At 41.5% G+C, this 23,021-nt stretch overlaps 1 protein-coding gene across 5 annotated transcripts in view; it reads left to right on the top strand.

Annotated features, from left to right (window-relative positions):
- otofa (otoferlin a) overlaps positions 1–23,021 on the top strand; it is a 436,145-nt gene that overhangs the window by 364,585 nt on the left and 48,539 nt on the right. For all 5 annotated transcript variants that reach the window (XM_087977131.1, XM_087977125.1, XM_087977118.1 and 2 more), the window contains 8 exons: positions 3,224–3,253; positions 7,203–7,328; positions 8,754–8,832; positions 13,318–13,460; positions 14,651–14,785; positions 18,308–18,445; positions 19,338–19,465; positions 20,713–20,883. In XM_087977131.1, the coding sequence (XP_087833257.1) occupies positions 3,224–3,253; positions 7,203–7,328; positions 8,754–8,832; positions 13,318–13,460; positions 14,651–14,785; positions 18,308–18,445; positions 19,338–19,465; positions 20,713–20,883 (950 nt within the window). The remainder of the gene's footprint in view (positions 1–3,223; positions 3,254–7,202; positions 7,329–8,753; positions 8,833–13,317; positions 13,461–14,650; positions 14,786–18,307; positions 18,446–19,337; positions 19,466–20,712; positions 20,884–23,021) is intronic.

Here is a 23,021-nt window from a genome sequence, read left to right as displayed (position 1 = left end):
GAAGATGGACAGGGAGGACAGGTCCTGGATTAGTGGGGCTGGAAGAGCACAGCAGTTCAGGCAGCATCCAACGAGCAGCGGAATCGACGTTTCGGGCAAAAACCCTTCATCAGAAATAAAGGCAGTGAGCCTGAAGTGTGGAGAGATAAGCTAGAGGAGGGTGGGGGTGGGGAGAGAGTAGCGTAGAGTACAATGGGTGAGTGGGGGAGGAGATGAAGGTGATAGGTCAGGGAGGAGAGGGTGGAGTGGATAGGTGGAAAAGGAGCTAGGCAGGTAGGACAAGTCATGAGGACAGTGCTGAGCTGGAAGTTTGAAACTAGGATGAGGTGGGGGAAGGGGAAATGAAGAAACTGTTGAAGTCCACATTGATGCCCTGGGGTTGAAGTGTTCCGAGGCAGAAGATGAGGCGTTCTTCCTCCAGGCGTCTGGTGGTGAGGGAGCAGCGGTGAAGGAGGCCCAGGACCTCCATATCCTCGGCAGAGTGGGAGGGGGAGTTGAAATGTTGAGCTACGGGGCGGTGTGGTTGATTGGTGCGGGTGTCCCGGAGATGTTCCCTAAAGCGCTCTGCTAGGAGGTGCCCAGTCTTTCCAATGTAGAAGAGACCGCAGCGGGAGCAACGGATACAATAAATGATATTAGTGGATGTGCAGGTAAAACTTTGATGGATGTGGAAGGCTCCTCTAGGGCCTTGGATAGAGGTGAGGGAGGAGGTGTGGGCACAGGTTTTACAGTTCCTGCGGTGGCAGGGGAAAGTGCCAGGATGGGAAGGTGGGTCGTGGGGGGGTGTGGACCTGACCAGGTAGTCACGGAGGGAACGGTCTTTGCGGAAGGTGAAAAGGGGTGGGGAGGGAAATATATCCCTGGTGGTGGGGTCTTTTTGGAGGTGGCGGAAATGTCGGCGGATGATTTGGTTTATGCGAAGGTTTGTAGGGTGGAAGATGAGCACCAGGGGCGTTCTGTCCTTGTTACGCTTGGAGGGTTGGCGTCTGAGTGCGGAGGTGCGGGATATGGACGAGATGCGTTGGAGGGCATCTTTAACCATGTCGGGAGGGAAATTGCGGTCTCTAAAGAAGGAGGCCATCTGGTGTGTTCTATGGTGGAACTGGTCCTCCTGGGAGCAGATACGGCGGAGGCGGAGGAATTGGGAATACGGGATGGCATTTTTGCAAAGTCATTTCAACTGATGAAGGGGCAATGCTCCAAAAGCCTGTGATTTCAAATAATCCTGTTGCAATATAATGTGGTGTCATGTGGACTTCTGACCTTATCTACCACAGTCCAACAACGACACCTCCACATCATTTAAAAATCAACTTAGGAATGCAGAATGAATCTGTTTGTACTTGCAGTCTTAACAAACCATTCAAGTGGCTTGCTCTCCCTCTCTGAACAGATTCTCACTCTATTAGCAGACTCTCACTATTAGCAGACTAAGCCCATTTGTGTTCTGTGGTACTGAGACTGATGGGTCAAAGCTTTCAAAATCCGTTGATGTGTAAAGAAGTAAAGCCACAAGGTCATGCTTCAGCTGTACAAGACCGCACCTGATTGGCCACACTTGGAGTATTGTGTACAGTTCTGGTCACTACATTATAAGAAGGATGTGGAAACTTTGGAAAGGGTTCAGAGGAGATTTACTTGGATTTTGCATGGTATGAAAGGAAGATCTTACAAGCAAAGGCTCAGGGAACTGAGGCAGTTTTCATTGGAGAGAAGAAGGTTGAGAGGTGACTTTGTCGAGACGTATAAGATAATCAGAGGGTTAGATAGGGTAGACAGTGAGAGCCTTTTTCCCCGGATGGTGAAGGCTAACATGAGGGGACACAGCTTTAAATTGAGGGGTGATAGATATAGGACAGATATCAGGAGTAGTTTCTTTACTCAGAGAGTAGTAGGTGCATGGAACGGCCTGCCTGCAACAGTAGTAGACTCGCCGACATTAAGGGCATCTACATGGTCATTGGACATACACATGGATAACCATGGAACAATGTAGGTTAGATGGGCATCAGATTAATTTCACAGGTCGGTGCAACATCGAGGGCTGAAGGGCCTGTACTGTGCTGTAATGGTCTATGTTCTAAGTAGAAATGCTAATGTTGAATTCAGTGACTTGTGCTGTGCAATATGTCATAGACAGGGGACCAATCTTCAGAGAAGCAATTACTGTCTTAGTTCAGAAATAAAGTGGGTGAACAATCAGTGGGCCCACACAGGATTGGGTCACAGTCTGTGCCATGGTCCTGTGCATACAATGCTCGACTGGCATTAGCAAGCACGTGGGCGGCACGGTGGCACAGTGGTTAGCACTGATGCCTCACAGCGCCAGAGACCCGGGTTCAATTCCCGACTCAGGCGACTGACTGTGTGGAGTTTGCACGTTCTCCCCGTGTCTGCGTGGGTTTCCTCCGGGTGCTCCGGTTTCCTCCCACAATCCAAAAAAATGTGTGGGTCAGGTGAATTGGCCATGCTAAATTGCCCGTAGTGTTAGGTTAAAGGGGTAAATGTAGGGGTATGGGTGGGTTGCGCTTCGGCGGGTCGGTGTGGACTTGTTGGGCCGAAGGGCCTGTTTCCACACTGTAAGTAATCTAATCTAATCTAATCTAATCTAAAATCAGAGACAGAATCTCACACATCCCTGTCGATCAATGCAATGGCATTGGCAGGGCAGGAGCATTAGGATGCATGCTGCTACTTTAATGGATGAGATTGCTGACCAGGAAAATATTGATGCATTTGTACCTGTACATAAACATTAGGGAAATCAGCTGAAGTGAGATGTGTGTGCATGTGACATTCTCCATTCGGCTTGGTGGAGCTCAGCCCTTTGCTGTCAGATTCACCAACTGGCTGGTGTCAATTTGATCTGAGGGTCCATTTAGTGCTCTTTAGAGGACAGCAGCAAAATATGAGAACCTCATCTATTCATGTTGTCGGAAAGTGGATTCAATGGGTTTTTAACAGCCAAGCCCCTCCAAGATGTGATATTAATAAGCATGTTTGTATGCTTTTTTCATTTTAAGTTATATTAGCATTTTTTTGTGAAGCTGTTGTTTTCTAAACATGTAAAACTCTTTTATTGTCCACATGATTGGTATTTTTTCAATGTTCTCTTTCTCCATTTCTGATCAAGCTGGAGACAGTATTTCATGGTCTTTGTGCTATTAGTTTTGTGATGCTGACACCATCTCATTTATTTTTTTTTGTTTCCACTTGATGACAGAATTCTGATGCTGTTGTTAAGGTTGATGCGGTAAGTTGGAATATTGTAATCATGATAAACCATCAAATGCCACAGCACTGTAAAGGGACGCATCCTTTGAACAATTCTGATAAGGAAACAGTCTTTTCCCATTAACAGTAAACTCTCCAGAAGTCTGCCTATGACATGACTGCCCCCTCCCCCAAACGGGTATCATCTGGGAAGGTGGTGCTCCCATCTATTATCCATCCTATATCACGTGGGAAGATGATACTCCCAAATATTGTACACAACTAGAACAGATGCAGAACCCAGTTTGTAATCTAAGAAACAAGCTCTTCTCCTCACTGCCAGCAACCTGTTTTATTGATCATTATTTGGTAAACAGTCCTTTCCTGCTCTGAGCTTTCCTCTTTTGTTCATTCATTTTCTTCTCCTTATCACCTCAATACATTAAAACCAAGATTGATTGCTTCATCTTCTGCTCTAATTCACACTTTTCCAGGATTTCAAATCTCTGGGGTTCTTTAGCACATTGTTTTTCCCTTCTTCCTTACAATCTTCAAGTGACCAAAACCCAAGCTAGACATTACCAAACATTGCTTTTCACTTCTCCTGTCTCCTCTTTTTAATGAATTCAATCTTGGTGCTGTCCTTGACCCAGTCTTTATTGTGGTTATTATATTGGCTTGTATATTTGAAAACCAAACTAGGATAGTCTTCAGTGACACTTGGGCAAATATTAGCTATCTATATAAACAGACCACCTGGGCGAAATCTTGTGTCCTACCCCATGGGGTGGGGAGGAGTGGGCTGTTGGAAGAAGAGAGGGGAATTTAATCAGGTGTAGATCCTGCCAACTCCCCATCTCCTTTCCCACTGAATCCTGTGGATGACTTTCATACACCACTGCTAATTGTGGTCTGTTAATACTCGCTTCAGGGTTTTATCCCATCTTATTAACTCAGTGATGGATGGGAACTCAGCATGTGTGCGATCAAATAAATCTTCATTCAAATGCACTGCCGAAAGCCAACTCCTCTCCTACCCTTGACACTGACCACCTCATGACCCCACCTATGAGCCCCTTTCATCATCACTGATCTCTGGACCTTGGAAGGGTGTCAGACAGACTTGTCCCTGTAGTGTATGTGTGACCATTTATTGGAGCTGTCAAACTCGGAATGGCAGGCAGGTATCCCTAGGCAGGAGGTCTGCCCTTGGGATTTAGGACAAGACCTTCCTATTGTCTGAGTGCAACAGGGTGTGCCTGGCCTTCCTAAAAGTAAGTAGGGCAATGCTCTGACTCTAATAGACATGAAGAATATATTTTAAGTAAATATGTTGAATTGTACTGCCTCTAATACTGCTACTATTGAAGAATTTCCAGTAATTCTCATGTGCCTGGGGAGTCAGTGAACTCCTGGGTAGTACTCTGGGTAACGGGGCCGTGTAACCAATTTCATGCCCATCCTGCTGCAGTACTGTTAACTGCCACCAGAGGAAGCTATCACATTTCCCCTGATAGCCCAGGAAGTAGAACAGAAATAAAAGCGTCAGGTCCTCAGATTTCACCAAAAACGTTGGCCTTGGCGTTGTGTTTCCCTAGTAATGATGGGCTGCCAGCATTTATTTATATAGTAGCCATGTCTCTCAAAGAATTGGGTGCAGTGCAACAGTTACAAACAAAATTAATAAATTGTATTATTAGTTATCGCCCTAACTGCTTTCAATAGCAATAGGTTATGGAGCAATATATAAACTACACCAGGGACAGCCATCACTCCAAACTGTACGCTTTGTTATTTTTGGTGAAATTCAATGACTAGGGCAATGACTAGCTTTTTGTTAAAATTCCACTTTCAAACTTCCCTGGGTACAATATCTAACTTTCTGCAAAAGCAAGATATACTCACTGAATGGATATAGCAATCAGTAGAAATCAATAATGTGTCAAGCACAGCTCGACGAATTGTGTACAGGAAGTGTCTTATTTAGAAGGTGTCCCTAATATAGAGGGATGTAGAAATGTGTAAACGGCAAATGAGTGTAGATTCAGGGCTCTCTGCACAATCCCACCAATCCACACTGAGAATCTACTATTCATACTCAGGAGTATTGTTTTTGAACATGTACAATGAAACATGGTGACTAAAAGGTATTAAATTGCAACATTAATTGTTTTCTTAAATGTTTGTTTTAATGAAGATTGCCAGATCTGAAGTACATTATTTTTTTATATATTGTTCTTGAGGTGCAGGCACTGCTGGCTGGCTAGGCCCAGCATTTATTGCCCCTTCCTAGTTCCCCCTTGAGAAGGTAGTGGTGAGCTGCCATCTTGAACCAGTGTAGTCCTGGGGCTGTAGGGACACTCACCATGCTGTGAGGAAGGCAGTTCCAGGATTTTGAGCCACCAACAGGAAAGTAACAGTGATATAAGTTGAGCAGAGTGGAAAACAAATTCCTCTCCTGCCCCAACTAAAATACAAATAAGGCAAAGAACTAAAAAAGAGGTTGGCTGGAAAATACTGGTGATTTGTTTTTGAATGATCAATTTAATTTACAACCAAATATAGAAATGTATGAAAATAACTGATGTCAAATAACCAGGATTCAACCAGTTTCTCAATTTTTTTCTGAAACGGGTTTTATTTGAGCGTGAAGTATGGAGGTCTTGCATCAATTATATAGGAGCTTGGTTGGACTAAACCTGCATCCTTTCACACAGAGGGTGGTTTGTATGTGTAATGAGCTGCCAGGGCAGGTGGTGGATGCAGGTACAGTTACAAAAGTTAAAATTAATTTGGACAGGTACAGCAATAGGAAAGGCTTAGAGGGATATGGCCCAAGTGCAGGCAAATGGGACTGGTTTAGATTTGGGAAGCATGTCGACATGGAAGAGTTGGACCAAAAGGTCTGTTTCCATGACACAATGACTCTACTGTCTGCAGTTTTGGTCTCCTTATCTCAGGAAAGATATTGTCAAAGAGGGAATTCAACAAAGACTCACCAGACTTGTTCCCAGGAAGGCAGGACTGTCCTATGGAGAGAGATTGGGCAAACTGGGCCTGTATTCTCTGAAGCTTCAAAGGATGAGAGGTCATATCACTAAAAATTACAAAATACTGGAAGAGATAGACAGGGTTGATGCAGGTAAAAAGGTTCCTCTGGATCAGGAGTCTAGAACTAGGGGCACAATAAGGGGGATACTGTTTAGATCCAAGGTGAACCTTTGGAGCCCATTGCCAAAGATTGGAGATTGAGTATATTTAAGGTTAAATATCACATAACACCAGGCTATAGTCCAACCGGTTTGATTGGAAGCACACTAGCTTTCAATTAAATTAGTTGGACTATAACCTGGTGTTGTGTGATTTTTAACTTTGTACACCCCAGTCCAACACCGGCATCTCCGAATCATGAGTATATTTAAGGTAGAGATTGATAAATTTTTGATTTCCAACGGTGTACAGAGTTGCAGGGATTGGATGGATGAAAGATATTGAAATATTTGATCAGCCATGAGTGTATTGAATAGCAGTCAAGTTCAATGGGCTGAATAGCCAACTCCTGTTCCTTTGTTTTGGAATATTCCAGTGATAAAATGGAGTTACTAACTTTCCTCCCGTGTAGTAAACAAAATTACAGCCAAAACAATTAAATAAAAATTTATGCCCCTATGATGAGGTCATTATAACCCCAAGGAGAAAGTGAGGACTGGGGATCAGAGTTGAAGAGTGTGGTGCTGGAAAAGCACAGCCCATCAGGCAGGAGAATCTACATTTCAGGCACAAACCCTTCATCAGGAATGGAGAGCTCATGCCCGAAACGTTGATTCTCCTGCTCCTCAGATGCTGCCTGACCGGCTGTGCTTTTCCAGCACCACACTCTTTGACATCATTATAACCCCATGAAGAATGGACACTGAAAACCAGAGAACTTGCATTGCTCCAACTGCTTGTGACCTTTCTCACAGTGGGTGTGTGTTCCTTGTCTCTAGAACGAGGATGAGAAATCAAAAAAGAAGAAAAAAAAGAAGGGAGAGGAAATCGAAGAGGAGGAGCCCGATGAGAGCATGCTGGATTGGTGGTCAAAATATTTTGCCTCCATTGAGACCCTCATGGAGGTATGCACTGATTTACAGGGTTACTCACTGGACCTTTGGACATTGTGATGCAAATAGGAAATTATAGAACTCATGCATGTGTCAGGAATGTAAAAGCATCAGATCTTCAGTGCTCCTGACATTACAGCAGTGCATAACCTAAAGTTCGAGAAAATTATGTACTGTTGATGTTTGTATTCTATCTTTAATGAGGGTCAGTTAACTCAGTTGGCTGGATGGCTGGTTTATAATGCAGATCAATGACAACTGCGTGGGTTCAGTTCCTGCATCAGCTGAGGCTCCTCTGAAGGATTCTCCTCCTTGACCTCTCCCCTCACCCTGGTGCATGGTGACCTTCAGGTTAAACCCCCCACCAGCCATCTCTCCCTAATCGGAGAGCAGCCCTATTATCTGGTAACTTTCAATTTTTATATCATTCGTGAACAGCGAGGGATTAATTCTTAGACAAACATATTGCTGCACTGCAATCATGTGCTTCGTAACAGTTTAATAGTCACAATGAGAACTGAAAGAAATATATTCATAGGAAAGGAGTAGGTCATTCATCCCCTTGAATCTGTCCCACCATTTAGTGAGACAGCTGATCTGTGGCCGGGCTCCATATACCTGCCTTTTGCCCATATCTGCTAATACTTTTACATAACAGAAACCCATCTATCTCTGATTTTAAAATTAACGTCTGATCCACTGCCGCTGTGGAATGAAGCTCCTGCATTTCAAGTTTAAACTCACTATTTCTAACTGCTGTTAACCAGAAAGATGTAATATTCTTAACAATAAGGCTCGATAAAGAGCCATCTCAGTGTAAACGTGAGTCCATCCATAATTTTGCAATCTGCTTCAAGTAGCTCCTTAAAAGATAGAGTCTCAGTTAAATATCTCATCAAAAAGATCTCCACTCTCTTACCCCACTGGAGCTGGGCTGTGTTAATTCCCTCTTCTGTAAAATAACTGTGGCTAGAACAAATCAAGTAACAGGGTTTTGTCTCAATGTTTCAAATTTGGACAGAATTCTGTGCCATTAGAAATGTATTCCAAATTGGTAAGTGTATTTTTACACATGACATGTTTGACACGGAGGTGGCCACATTATCTGTATTGTTTACGATGGTTGCTCCTTTATCAGCTGCTGAGTGCTGTGTTCTCAAGTAGCTCATTATCACCATCAGCTATCCCTCTAAAAATCTGCTCTCTATGCTTCCCTGTAGCAGGATGACTGAGGTTGAGAACCAGTTCACAGGGGTACAGTTTTTAAGGGCGTTATTTTAAAAATTTCCATACTTTAAGGAGCTCATGGGTCAGTACCTTCCCCGTGCTATACAATCGTAGAATTTGAATGTCAAGAAAACAAGAGATTTAACTGTAACGCTTTCAATGGTTTATGGTTCTTCAAACTCAGGATGTGATTTGCAATTTCTGTTTCAGCGTATCCGACAGCAGGAAGCTGCTGCAGCTGAAGCAGAGGAGAAAGAGGACATGGAGATAGCAGCGGAGGGTAAACTAGGTCTGAACAAATTTACGCTCTCACTTTTTGGAATTCAAGCAAAATTGCTCGCTCCAAACTGGCTGTTGTGTGTGTGTGTGTGTGTTGGTTCCCTGTAGAAAGTATGAGGTACTGTTGAAAATCGTATGGGCTGGGAGCAGATTGTGATATGGGGGGGGGGGGGGGGGGGTACATGGAAAGTATGAAGTGTATTATGGATGGGGTACAGGATATTAAAGTCTGGGATGAATAATAAAAAAATGCTGGAAATCACAGCAGTTTATTCAGCATCTGTGGAGAATTATCTTTTCACATCGAGTGAAAATCACCAGGTTTCAACATACTGACCTGATCCTATTAATGTTATTTGTCTCCACCCATGGTGCCTTTTCCAGCAATTTTGTTCAGTATTTTACTTTGTATTAAAGGATTAGGAAATTGTTAATGGATTGCAGTATGTTAACACATTGGGTCACATTAATGGCCAGGAACATGTCAATGGGAGAAAATACGTTAATGATTGGGATCTGTTAATGAGTGAGAGTGTTAATAGTTGCGAGTGTGTTAACAGTTGAGGGATGTAACAGCTATGAATGTATCCATGATGTTGATTTATGTCATTGGTTTTTTTTGTCCTTTATTACAACATCCTATAAGTTTATATTGTCTTATATCAGACATAATAAAAATCTCATTGAATGTGTTTTTCTCTGTTTTCCTGTGTGTCTGAAATTGTACTTACATCTACAAGAATTCTCTTTGGATGTAGTGGGATTTTTAACAGAAGAACTTATAGGATATTTTAGTAAGGGTCTTCTGTGGTGTATTTTTTTGATTGATCAGCAAGGTTTTTGAACTGGACTTGTGTCTCTCTCATGTATTGCTGAACATTCTAAACCTCTGCTTCTTGTGAGTGTTTTGCTTTGCCCATTCTCTACCATTTTTATCATGACAGCATCTGTCGCTCATCTCATTACTAAGCCATCATGAAAGTTGGCACTAACAAGACTGGACTGTCCTCTATGAGATTGGAGAGCACACAAAGGAATGTTGGTGGTAAGGTGAAAGCAATGGGGTCAAGAGTAGAGAGAGGAGTTTAGATCAATTCTTACTGTCACTAGAATGAGGTTCCTATGTGAGGTCACTCTCACAAAGAAGCTGTGAAAAAACTTATTGAAAACTGATTAGTTTCTTTTAAATAGAGTCCTAGAGATATACAGCACAGAAACAGAACCTTCGGTCCGACTCGTCCATGCCGACCAGATATCCTAAACCGATCTCGTCCTATTTGCCAGCATTTGGCCCATATCCTTCTCAAACCGTTTCTATTCATATACCCATCCAGATGCCTTTTACATGCTGTTATTGTACCAGCCTCCACCACTTCCTCTAGCAGCTCATTTTGTACACGCACCACCATCTGCATGAAAAAGTTGCCACTTTGATCCCTTTTATATCTTTCCCCTCCCACTCTAAACCTATTCCCACTAGTTCTGGACTCGCCCACCCAGGGAAAAAACATTACCCTATCCATGCCCCTCATGATTTTATAAATCTCTATAAGGTCACCCCTCAGCTTCTGATGCTCCAGGGAAAACAGCCCCAGCCTGTTCAGCCTCTCACTATAGATCAAATCCTCCAACCCTGGCAACATCCTTGTAAATCTTTACTGAACCCTTTCAGGTTTCACAACATCCTTCCGATAGGAGGGAGACCAGATTTGTACCAAATATTCCAACAGTGGCCTAACCAATGTCCTGTACAGCCGCAACATGACCTCTCAACTCCTATACTCAATGCTCTGTCCAATAAAGGAAAGCATACCAAATACATTTTTCCTATCTACCTGTGACTCCACTTTCAAGAAATTAATGAACTTGCACTCCAAAGTCTCTCTGTTCAGCAACAGTCCCCAGGACCTTACCATTAAGTAATTAAGTGTATAAGTCCTGGTCTGATTTACCTTTCCAAAATGCAGCACACCACATTTATCTAAATTAAAATGCATCTTCCACTCCTTGGCCCATTGGCCCAATTGACTAAGGTCCCGCTGCACTCTGAGGTAACCTTCTTCGCTGTCCACTATACCTTCAATTTTTGTGTCAGCTGTAAACGTACTAACCATACCTCCTATGTTCACATCCAAATCATTTAATAAATGACAAAAGGCAGTGGAACCCAGCATTGATCCTTGCAGTCACAGGCCTCCAGTCTGGAAAGCAACCCTCCACCATCACCCTCTGACTCCTACTTCAAGCCAATTTTGTATCCAATTGGCTAGTTTTCCATGGATCCCATATGATCTAGCCTTACTAACCAGTCTACCATGTGGAACCTTGTCGAATGCCTTCCTAAAGCCCATATAGACTTTACAGCTCTGCCTTCATCAATCTTCTTGGTCAACTCTTCAAAAAACACAATTTCCCACACACAACGCCATGCTAACAATCCCTAATCAGCCCTTGCCTTTCCAAATACATGTCAATCCTGTCCCTCAGAATCCCCTCCAACAACATACCCACAATTGACGTCAGGCTCAGTGGTCTGTAGTTCTCTAGCTTTTCCTTACCACCCTTCTTAAATAGTGACACCATGTTAGCCAACCTCCAGACTTCCGGCACCTCACCTGTGGCTTTCCATCGTACAAATATCTCAGCAAGTGGCCCTACAATCCCCTCCCTAGCTTCCCACAGACTTGTAGAAACACCTGATCAGGTCCCAGGAATTTATCCACCTCTGTGCATTTTAAGACATCCAGCACCACCTCTTCTATAATGTGGACACTTCTCAAGACAGCATGATTTATTTCCACAAGCTCTCTTGTTTCTATGTCCTTCTCCACAGTAAATGCTGATCTGAGGTACTCGTTTAGTATCTCACCTGTCTCCTGTGGTTCCACACGGAATCATCCCTGTTGATCTTTAAGGGGCCCTAATTCTCTTCCTAGTTACTCTTTTACCCTTAATGTATTTTGTAGAATCTCTTTGGATTCTCCATAAACCTATTTGCCAAAGCCACCTCATGGTTCCTTTTTGCCCTCCTGATTTCCTGTTTAAGTAATCTCCTATTGCTTTATGCCCTTCTAGGGATTCACTCGATCCCGCTATCTATGCCTAACATATGCCTTTTGCTTCTCCTGACCAGAGCCTCGATTTCTCTAGTCATCTAGCTTTTCCTCCACCTACTGGCCATGCCCTTTGCACGAACAGGATCATAGTGTCTCTGAACTCTTTTTAGTTCATATTTGAAGGCTTCCCACTTTCCAATTGGATCTGAGAGAAGATAAAGAGTCAGCTCATTTTTTAAGGCTCCTTCTGGATTTTTAATAAATTTAGGCATGAAACATGGGTGTCATTTGGCAAGGCAATTTAAAGCCTATTCCTAATTTGTCTTGGGAAGCTGGTGGTGAGCTCCCTTCTTGATCAGCTGCAGGATGTCTGGTCTCTGTTCACCCATAGTGTTATCAGAGAGAGAACTCCAGGATTATGACCCTACGGTAGTGAAGAAACATTATTTTTTTTCCAAATCAAGATAGTGTGTAACCTGGAGGGGAATTTGCAGATGGTGATGGTGGTGTTCTTATGTTGAGAGTGTGGTGCTGGAAAAGCACAGCAGGTCAGGCAGCATCCAAGAAGCAGGAGAATCCTTTCCAAAATGCAGCACCTCACATTTATTTAAATTAAAATCCATCTTCCACTCCTCAGCCCATTAGCCTATCTGATTAAGGTCCTGCTGCACTCTGAGACCTTCTTCACTGTCCACTCCTGCTCCTTGGATGCTGCCTGACCTGCTTTGCTTTTCCTGCACGACACTCTCAACTCTGATCTCCAGTATCTGCAGATACTGGATACTGTTATGTGTCTACTCCCTTGTTTGAGATGGTAGAGGTTGTTAATTTGGAAAGTGTTGTTAAAAGAGCTTGGGAGATTTGCTGCAGTTCATCTTGTAGATGCTACACTTTGTTGCTATCACGTGTTAGTGAATGTTTCACTTGGTGGATTGGGCGCCAGTCAAGAAGACTGCTTTCTCCATCATAATGTCAAGCCGCTTAAGTGTTGTTAGAACTGCTGTCATCCAAGCAGGTAGAGAGTATCCCATTATATTGCAGACTTAAGCCTTAAAGATGGTAAACTTGCATCTGGAATTTGGATTGTAAGATCTCTGCAGGATTCCTAGCTCTGCAAAAGTGTACTGTTTCTTTGTAAGGTTAGTTTGTTCTTTATATGTCCTACACTGTACAATAAAGTCTGTTTGTTATTTTAGGATAGGTTTTTCATTATGCTTTGTTTGTCCTTTTAGTATCAGTAGTTTTCATTGTAGCATATTTATCCCGTTAGATCAGAAGTTTTCATTATGGTCTGTTTGTCCTTTCAGATCAGTAGTTTACATTAGAATGTAGATTCCTTTCTGGTGGTTTTCTTCCTAGTCTAACGAAGGTCAAGGTGTCAACTTTCATGCTATTCATGTTTGAGTGTTTTGTGTCCACCCTCCCTCCTCTACATTCAGATCTCAAAATTGATGACTCTCCTATGAAAGGCACAAAACAGTCCAAGAGTAAAGACAAGGCCAAAGCGCAGGAGAAAGAGAAAAAAAAGAAACAGCTTGAAATGGTTGAAAAGAAGGAGAAGGTGAAAATTGATGAATTACAGGTGAGTGGAAACCTTACGTTCAGGGCAAATTGTGCTAAAAAATTCTAAGATTTCCTTTAATCAATCAGTTTTTTATGACCAATGACACAATGAAATCTATCTCTCATTATTACAAGACTCAAATTCATGAAAAGCCCAACTGATAAATGTAGCATCAAATACTGAACCAAGAGAACCTCAATTCTCTGAGTTATTTGATGCGGTCTGGCATAACAGAATTGTAAGTTCTTGGTATTCTAAGGTATGGTACTTGGTATAAAAGGGACAGCAGTAACATGGAGAGTGAATTGGCTGGGTGACAGTAATGGTTAATGGATTTGTTTTCCAAGGCAGGGGAAGATGTGAGGTGGACTTGTGACCCTTGAATCTCCTGCTATGTCTTAATGAGCTAGACCTTTTCTGTACAGGACACAGTTTTAAAACTTCCAAATGATATGAAACCAGTGAGTGTTGTGATCTGCAAGGACGCAAGTATGAAACATCAAAAAAACACAGACAACTGCTGTCATGGGTGTTCTAGTAGGAGTCCAAAGCAGAGAATGTGAAGTAATTAATTTTAGTTGGCAAAATACAGACAGATGATCGAAATTGAAGGGTTTCAATTAGAGGGGTTGGGGGTGAGTAGTTGTGGAGAGAGTTAAGTGTGTACCTTCATATATTACTGAAGGCAACAGGACAGGTTGACAAAGCATTAATAAAGAAGAAATAAAAACAGAAATTGCTGGAAAATCTCAGTGGGTCTGGCAGCATCTGTGGAGAGAAATCAGAGTTAACGTAAACAGTTTCCTGATAGGAGGAAGAGTGTTTCACACAGTTAAGTGTTTAGGTTCTGAAATATAGTGCTTGAGTTTGACATGGGCTTTCCAATAGTCAACTGAAAAGGAACTCTGTGCAGGGGAATGGTACTGGGTGAGTTACTCATTCAACAAACTTGTGCTGTCACAATGACTGGATAGCTTCGTTCTGCACTGTAAAAGTTCAGTGTTTCTGTAAAGATTGTAAAATATTAGTAATTGCCCATGGTAACAAAAATAGTGAGTAATCTCTTAGAGAGCTATGCATATCCCTCAAGCACCACATATGACTGGCTTTTGGAATCTTCAGAATTGCCAAACAAATTAACCTTTTACAATGAAGAATGGAGAAGTGATAAGATCTTTTGTGGTTAACCATTCTACTTCAACACATAGGTTTATGACAAGGAATTAGAGACGGAGTTTGGAAACTTTGAAGACTGGCTCCACACTTTTAACCTTTACCGAGGCAAAATTGGAGATGATGATGACAGCTGCACAGATGAAGAAAGAATTGTTGGGAGATTCAAAGTGAGTACATCATGGTTGAAGAGCATCCATTTAAACATCCACAGAAAAGGTAAACATTGATCCGTACACTTGGACAATCAAAGGAGTTTGTTTGAAAAATAGGAAGGCACAAAAGTCCTGGAGCTGTGCTGAGTATTTAAGTACAATTCAGGCAACTGAACTTCAAATACAAACCTGAATTTTACCTTTTTAAAACCAGATTACTCCACCTAGCTGATGTTTGGATGGTCAAAATTAAACTTTTTTTAGTTCTGGAAACCAGAATTCCTTAAAGCTGGACTGTACGTCATTTTTTAACATTCTCGTTAAAATAAACTGGAATGTAGTTTTGCATTCACTTGGATCACAGGATATGCATTGAGCTGGTATTTAAGAATGTTTCACTTTTCTGGGGGGGCAAAAATGCTGCCTTTGTATATACTCAGCAGTGGAGTGGTGATGATGTCACCAGGCAAGTTATCCAAATCCTTGGCTGCTGTTAGTGGGGGAAATGGGTTCAAATCTCACCATGGTAGATGGCAAAATTTAAACTCAATTAAAAAATCTTTAATGGAAAATCTGGCCTAAGACAAGTATGTTGTAAAACCTTTTCAGGAAGGAATCTGCCATCCTTGCCTGGTCTGGTCTACATGTGACTCCAGACCTACAGCAATGTGGTTGACTCTTAACTGCTCACTGAAATGCTCCTATCAAGCCAGCCAGGTCAAGGGGCAGTTACAGATAGGTAATAAATGCTTGACATCCACATGCCATGAACAATTTTTTAAAAAATATTCAGTCAAAGCCAGGAAGGAAATGAATGTTGTTGTCCCAATCTTTGTATAGTTATTCTAAATTCCACATTACTCACTATTAAAAATGCATAAGTGATCACATGCATTCTTCATGTAACACGATATTGGTGAATATGGACTGTTGAAAGTCTGCATTTAACTTATATCATTTAATTTTTGTACCTGAGATCTTTTATCAATTAAATTAGTTTTTAAAAAGCAGGAAAGATAGACCTAAAATAACCACAATGGTCACCAAGCCACAGATTTAGGCAAATTTCCCAGCACCCATGTGGAATAGACTAAACAACTAAACAAACAATGCAATGACTCTAACATTTTTTAACTAAAGACATCAAAACTAAACAACTGAATTACCTTCAAGGAATTTGCATCTGTTGTTTAATTCAAATACGGATGATAATTTCAGATTGGGAGATGACAGTCTGGTTTACCAATTAGCCAGTTTGGAAAGTCAATGGAGCTAGACTCTGGAATATGTTTCAATAGTTGCTTTGAGCAGCAAAGCAAAGGAAAAATATAGATTGACAAAAACAGAGGCAGGAAGGCTCTCTCTCTCTCTCTCTCTCTCTCTCTCTCACTCACTTGCTGTTTCTCTCAATCATTGAAGTTAGTACCTGGTAGAAAAGCAGCTTGGGAAAATACACATTCATCAAGAACTTAAAGATTTACAAACTTCATAATTGCTACGAATTTCAATCAACAAGCAAAAGAACTGAGATCTCAGATTGAAAATCGAAAACCTCATAAATTCTAAGGACTTTAAGCTGTATAGCTTTATTCTTCCTGATCTTCTGCTAGTGATCATTCTAACACAGATAATGTTTCTCCTTAATATCGATCCTCTTATGCCCCTTATGATTTTGTCCATCTCCAAGGCCATTGCATCTTGAGGTGGGACTTGAACCTGGACCTTCCAGCCTAGAGTTAGGGATACTACCACTGCACCACAGGGGACTCTGTAACTGAATTCAAAAGCAAATATCAAAACATCAGACTAGCCTTGTGCAATACAATAAGCGTTCAATGTTAGCAGGTCATTTAAAAAATGTGGAATTTCCAATTCAGTGGAAGAAGAGGGAGGTGACTTGTTGTGGACGAATGATTTTGAAAGTGAAAAGTGTTACACCTGATCCAGAATCACCTCCTTGTAATGGCCAGAGCCAAAAATAAATCTGAATGAATTTGATTACCCACTTTGTGAAAGCAATGAATTTGACAACTTAAAACAATTCTTTGTTAAAGGCAGAAGTACATGACACTGGGTTGTAGTCCAATAGATTTATCTGAAATCACAAGATTTTGGAGCGCTGCTCCTTCATCAGGTGAATGGCATTTCCACATTGTGGTTAAAGATGTCTCTGTACAATTCATTTGTTTAAGAAAACTAATTTAATATGAATTCTCAGTATTTTTGTCTCTATTTTGAAAATGTCAATCAAGAACACCCATACAAGCAGTTTTCATGTCTAACGTGGTAATCAGCTGACCTTATTTTCAGACTGGTTTAGTAAAACACTATAAAGGGTAGAAACTATAATACTTCGCAAGATATCACAATAACGTTGCAGCTTTTTAAAAAATGTATCTCTAGAAGATTTTGATCTTAAGATTTACTTCTGTAGCAACATTTCAACATTTGGTTGCCATTTCTAGTCTAACATGGCATCCAGGCTGAATGTGCACACTTCAATGTACGTCATCAGGAGGTGCTACAGAAATTCAACAAGGCTCCCTCAACAGTCCATCAGAAAAACCATCACCCCTATCACCAGGAAAGACACAGGCAGTGGATTTAAAGGAACACCATCACTGCAACTTCCCCTCCAAGGCACACACCATCCAGACTTGGAATGATCTCAGTGTTCCTTTGCTATCACTGGGTTAAAATCCTGGAATTCATGCTCTAACAGCACTGCGGCTGTTTCCAAAGGCAGCTCACTTTCCCAAGGGCAGTTAAGGATAGAGAGCACCTGGTCAGTGATCCCCATGTCCAATGAAAGAACAAAACAAAGAAAAATGTTGATGTGCTTCTGTAACTGGTTGCAGAAGGAAAATAAAAAGTCATAATTGATATATAGGTCACTTATTGATGTGACACCATTTTTATGGAAGAATTTTGATTTCATACCAGAGAAAGCTGAGACAGCAAGAACCAGGGAGAGATTTTCCCTTCATCATATTTATCATTATTCAATATCAAAACAGATTGAGGTATATTATAAATAAATGTAACTAAAATTATTTTGGGGAAGTTCAGAACTAGGATTCAGTCTAAGAGTTAAGCCATTCTGGACTGAGATGAGGAAGAATGTCCTGACTCAGAAAGTTGTGAACCTGTGGAATTCTCTCCCACAGGAAGCTGGTGGGGCCAGTTCATTAGATAGATTCAAGAGGGATCTAGACGTGGGTCTTGCAGCTAAAGGGATCAAAGGGTATTGAGAGAAAGTAGGAGTGGGATACTGAGATTGTATGATCAGCCATGATCACATTGAATGGTGGGGCAGGCTCAAAGGGCCGAATGGCCTACTCCTAAACCTATTTTCTCTGTTTCTATCTTCTCGGTCAGTTTTTCAACATCAATTGTTCAATAGAATCAAGTAACCAGGATTACATTAGTTCAATCAATTAACTTGATAAACATATTTACTCACTTCTGTGTTTGACCATTTCTTATCAGTGTTATATCATCTTATCAAATACTTTTGTTTTCAAAAACATAATTCAGGGCTCGATCTGTGTTTACAAAGTACCTCTACCAGAAGATATCGCTCGGGAAGCAGGTTATGAACCCACATTTGGAATGTTCCAGGGAATTCCAAACAATGATCTCGTCAATGTTTTAGTCAGAGTGTATGTAGTGAGGGTAAGTGGTTACCAATCAAGCTAAATGAAAGTTAATGAGTTTTATGTTCGTGGATATTTATTAAAGTCATAAAATTTGACCATTCTCAAAAATGGCATTTCTTTATTTCAGAAATTATTCAGTATTTTATCACTTTTAAATTGGTTCACTGAAATAACTGGTTTTAAACAGTTGTTAAATCGTTAACAACAATGGGAAACTCCCATCCTCAACTCCCATCCTGAACATTCGAAGTGTTAACCTGAATTCAATCCTTCCTAAACCTTGTAGATTTAAGGGTGTTTTTACCTTGAGCTGTAATGGTTGACCAGTAATGCTCCAATTTTAATTCCACGGAACCTGGTCATTCCAATTCAGTCAGCAAAATTGGACTAATGTGGCTACTGCAGGTTCAGGACCACCAGACAGTTCAGCAGAAACAAGCACATAGTATAGGGGTCCCCAGAGGTCCATCTCACTAACCAGTTTTCCATTTGGGTATAGAGGAGAGCAGCAAGAACAAACCCAGAAAAATGGGGGAGGCAGGTTTGGCTGAGGCATTCAAGAGGGGATTAGACAGTTACTTAAATAGAAACAAAGTATACTGGATTATGGGGAAAAAAAAATGAAATAAAAATGAAATAAAAGAAGAGCCATATCACACTCGAAATGTGAACTTAGATGCTGCCAGACCTGCTGAGATTCACCAGCACTTTGTGTTTGTTGCTGATTGGTTGACTCATGTTTTGAATTTAGGGTTGCAGCAGCATCTCCCAACCAATATTCTTCCATTTCATTTCTGATTTTTGATTTGCAGTGCTTGTGATCATTTATTTTAATTCTTGGTCTTTCATCAAAATTCTACTGATTTGCCTTGTTTGTTTGTTTGTTTTTGTTTTGCTTGTGTATTTAGGCCACAGAGTTGCATCCAGCTGACATCAATGGCAAAGCAGACCCATACATCGTCATTAAACTTGGCAAGACAGAAATCAGAGACAAGGAGAATTACATTTCCAAGCAACTCAATCCTGTCTTTGGAAAGTAAGTACTGTCAATGGGTCCACCAAATATGGAGGAAGATCTCACATGTTCTCGTTTGCAAGACTACAAGTCCAGTATTCTAAAGTCGAATTCTGATTTTGTATGCACTATACCGTCACCTCATTAACAAATAATGGATTTTTGCGTGAGATGTTTGGATAATTGTTTCAAAGACCCAGCAAGGATGCCATGGGCCAAGTGGATTCTGATTATATTAGCAGATTTTGTGGCACTGTGATCCAGTTATGAAAACTATAGCTATCCTGGAGAAAACAGGGACTGTGGCAGCTGTAGTGAACCCTAAACAATCAATCAATTTCTTTCTTGCTTGTCAATACATGGAAACTTCTAATCATGAGGATAAAGTTATAGAATCCCAACATTGTGGAAGCAGGCCATTCGGCCCACACCAACCCTGCAAAGGGCATCTACCCCATCCCTGTATTTCCCATGGTTAATCCACCTTACCTGCACATTTTTAGTCTATGGGTGGAACCCAGAGTACCTGGAGGAAGCACATGCAGACACAGGGAGAATGTACAAACTCCACACTGACAGAGGCTGGAATTGAACCCAGGTCCCTGGCACTGTGAGGAAGCGGTGCTAACCACTGAGCCACCGTGCTGCCCCAAGGGAGAATTGGATTATTTCTGCCAAACCTTACAATTAGACAGTAACAGTTTGCAGTGGGGGTAGCGGGGCCAGTACCTGATGAATATTTCTGGCTGGTTCATGAATCCTACATCGTTTGAAATCAGGCATTAATTTTGCAATTATTTCAAGCTGCAAATTGGGTGACTCTTTACTGAACCCAGATGAAACCTGACTTTGAAAGAAGACAAGCGACCCATGGTAATTATTGGTCAGATTACACCTCTGGCTCACTGAGATAGGTTTGACTGCAGAATACCACTCCACATTTCTAGTCTTCACAGTGACTGTCACTAAAAAGATGAGATCCCACTAGGGAATTGGCAAAATCTTGGGGAGTAGGGGCAGGACCTTAGCAAACAGTAAGGAGTCGGTGAAAGTTCCACCCTGCTACACTTCCAGCAACAACATTCTAGAATTTGTACCCTAGATTCGCTGAGCAGACATTATGAAGTATGGTTTTTATTTACATAAGGAAATTGTTTTGCATCAAGCAATTATCATTGATGTTCTAATATTAACTTGTCATTTTGTTCATTCACATCATCCCACTTTATCTGTTCATTCACATTATCTCACTTTATTTGCTTAAACAGGTCTTTTGATATTGAAGTCACATTTCCAATGGAATCGATGCTGACTGTGTCAATATATGACTGGGATTTAGTGGGTACAGATGATCTAATTGGAGAAACCAAACTAGACTTAGAAAATCGCTACTACAGCAAACACAGAGCAACATGTGGCATTGCACAGCAATATTCTCTGTGAGTCATTTAACATTTCATTCTATTTAATTAACATGTAGTCTAAATTATCTTTAGAATCTGTTGCATAAAAGGGTGTTAATGTCCTTCCCTACTGAGAAAGATTTTGTTTTAATTTTTAATCAATTTATGCATGAAGTTACATACAGTGAAAACATAGGATAATGACTACTTGTACTTATTAATTTTAACTGTATCCCTTGGGTTTAACTTTTATTTCAACCAGATTCATAGTCGTCCTCTCTGTCTGTTAATGTCAGAATATTAACTTCACTGAATCTGATTCGAACGATTTGGGGACAATAATGTAGCCTCAATGTCGAGTTGCAATGTGTAGATGGTCAGCACATTTACATGGGAATCAGAGCAGTTCAACAACAATGACAATGTATACCGTGTCTTTCGTGTAATTACACAGCCCAAGTGTATTGTAAAACAGAGTATGACATTGAGCCACATATAGAAATATTAGGTCTGATGATTGAGAACTTGATCAGAGAGAGGTTTGAAAGGAGGTGGACAGCAGGAAATTACTCAGGACCTAGATAACTGAAGGACAAGCCAACAATGGTGCAGCGATTAACATCTGAGATGCCCAACTGGCCAGAATCTGATATCTTGGAAGGTTGCTGTACTGAAGGAGATTACAGAGATAGAGAGGCACAAGGTCATGCAGTGGTTTAAAAACAAGGATGTTTAGATTACCTACAGTGTGGAAACAGGCCCTTCAGCACAGCAAGTCTGAATATCCTACCCAGACCCATTTCCCTCTGACTAGTGCACCTAACACTATGGGCAATTTACATGACCAATTCACCTGACCTGCACATCTTTGGGATTGTGGGAGGAAACCCACTCAGACACAGGGAAAATGTGCAAACTCCACACAGACAGTCCCCAAAGGAATTGAACCTGGGTCCCTGGGGCTGCAAGGCAGCAGTGCTAACCACTGAGCCACTGTGCCAGATGTGACAGGCGTAAAAGGAGAACATACTACAGAAACACAGCAGATCTGGCAGTATCTGTGCAGAGAGAAACAGTAGTGTCCAATATAACTCTTCTTTGGAGCTTTCTGAAGAAGAGTCATACTGGATTTGAAATGTTATCTCTGTTTCTCTCTCCACAGATGTGTGCCAGACCTGCTGAGTTTCTCCAGCACCTTCTGGTTTTGGTTCAGGTATCCAGCATCTGCAGTACTTTGATTATGTAATGACAACAGCAGAATACATTTACAATCCATTCCAGTCCATTCCATTCCATTATAGTCCATTCCAGTCCATTACAATCCATTCCAGTCCATTCCAGTCCATTCCAATCCATTACAATCCATTCCAGTCCATTCCAGCCCATTGATAGTAAACTGAGCTGAAAGTGGTAAAGGCAAGGCCAGGATATTCATCTCAAGAGTGTGGTGCTGGAAAAGCACAGCAGGTCAGGCAACATCTGAGAAGCAGGAGAATCGACATTTCGGGCATAAGCCCTTCATCAGGATTGAGGAATCCTCATTCCTGATGAAGGGCTTATGCCCAAATGTCGATTCTCTTGCTCCTTGGATGCTGCCTGACCTGCTGTGCTTTACCAGCACCACACTGTCAACTCTGATCTCCAGAATCTGCAGTCCTCACTTTCCCCTGGATATTCATCTGATTAGTGTGGAAGGGTAAGGGGACAACAAGTGAAGGGGTGGCAGAGTGACAACAGGCACAGTGTGCAGGAGTGGTGGGGAATTCATCTATTTTACATCCTGGAGCCTCCTTCAATGGCATCCAACATGGGTGCTGAGGGTAGCAATCTTTTATTAGAACAATTTGGGGGAATGTCACAAAATGAATAAGGAGGGATTTGAGAGAGTAGATCAAAGCAGACTGCTTCTGGTAACTCCAGAGACAACCATAATGAGTCAAGTCCACAAGTTTCAAGGTGAGAAATTTATAGTTGTGGGATGGAGTAAGTTCTCTCCACAGAGGATTTTACAGCGATTAAAATAATTTCCAGGATTAGTGGTTGAAGCAGGAACTATGTCATAGAAATAGGCCATTCAGCCAATCGATCCTGCTCTGCTATTCAGGCAGAGTGATCATCTATCTCCATACCATTTATCTATACTATCTCCACGTCTCTGAAAATCCTTAGTCTCC

Source organism: Chiloscyllium plagiosum, unplaced genomic scaffold (genome assembly GCF_037043375.1).
Source record: "Chiloscyllium plagiosum isolate Xiang-an unplaced genomic scaffold, Cpla_swu_hap1 HiC_scaffold_3, whole genome shotgun sequence".
Classification (NCBI taxonomy): Eukaryota; Metazoa; Chordata; class Chondrichthyes; order Orectolobiformes; family Hemiscylliidae; genus Chiloscyllium; species Chiloscyllium plagiosum.
Note: the sequence above shows the minus strand (reverse complement) of the source record. Positions and strands in the feature narration are given on the sequence as shown.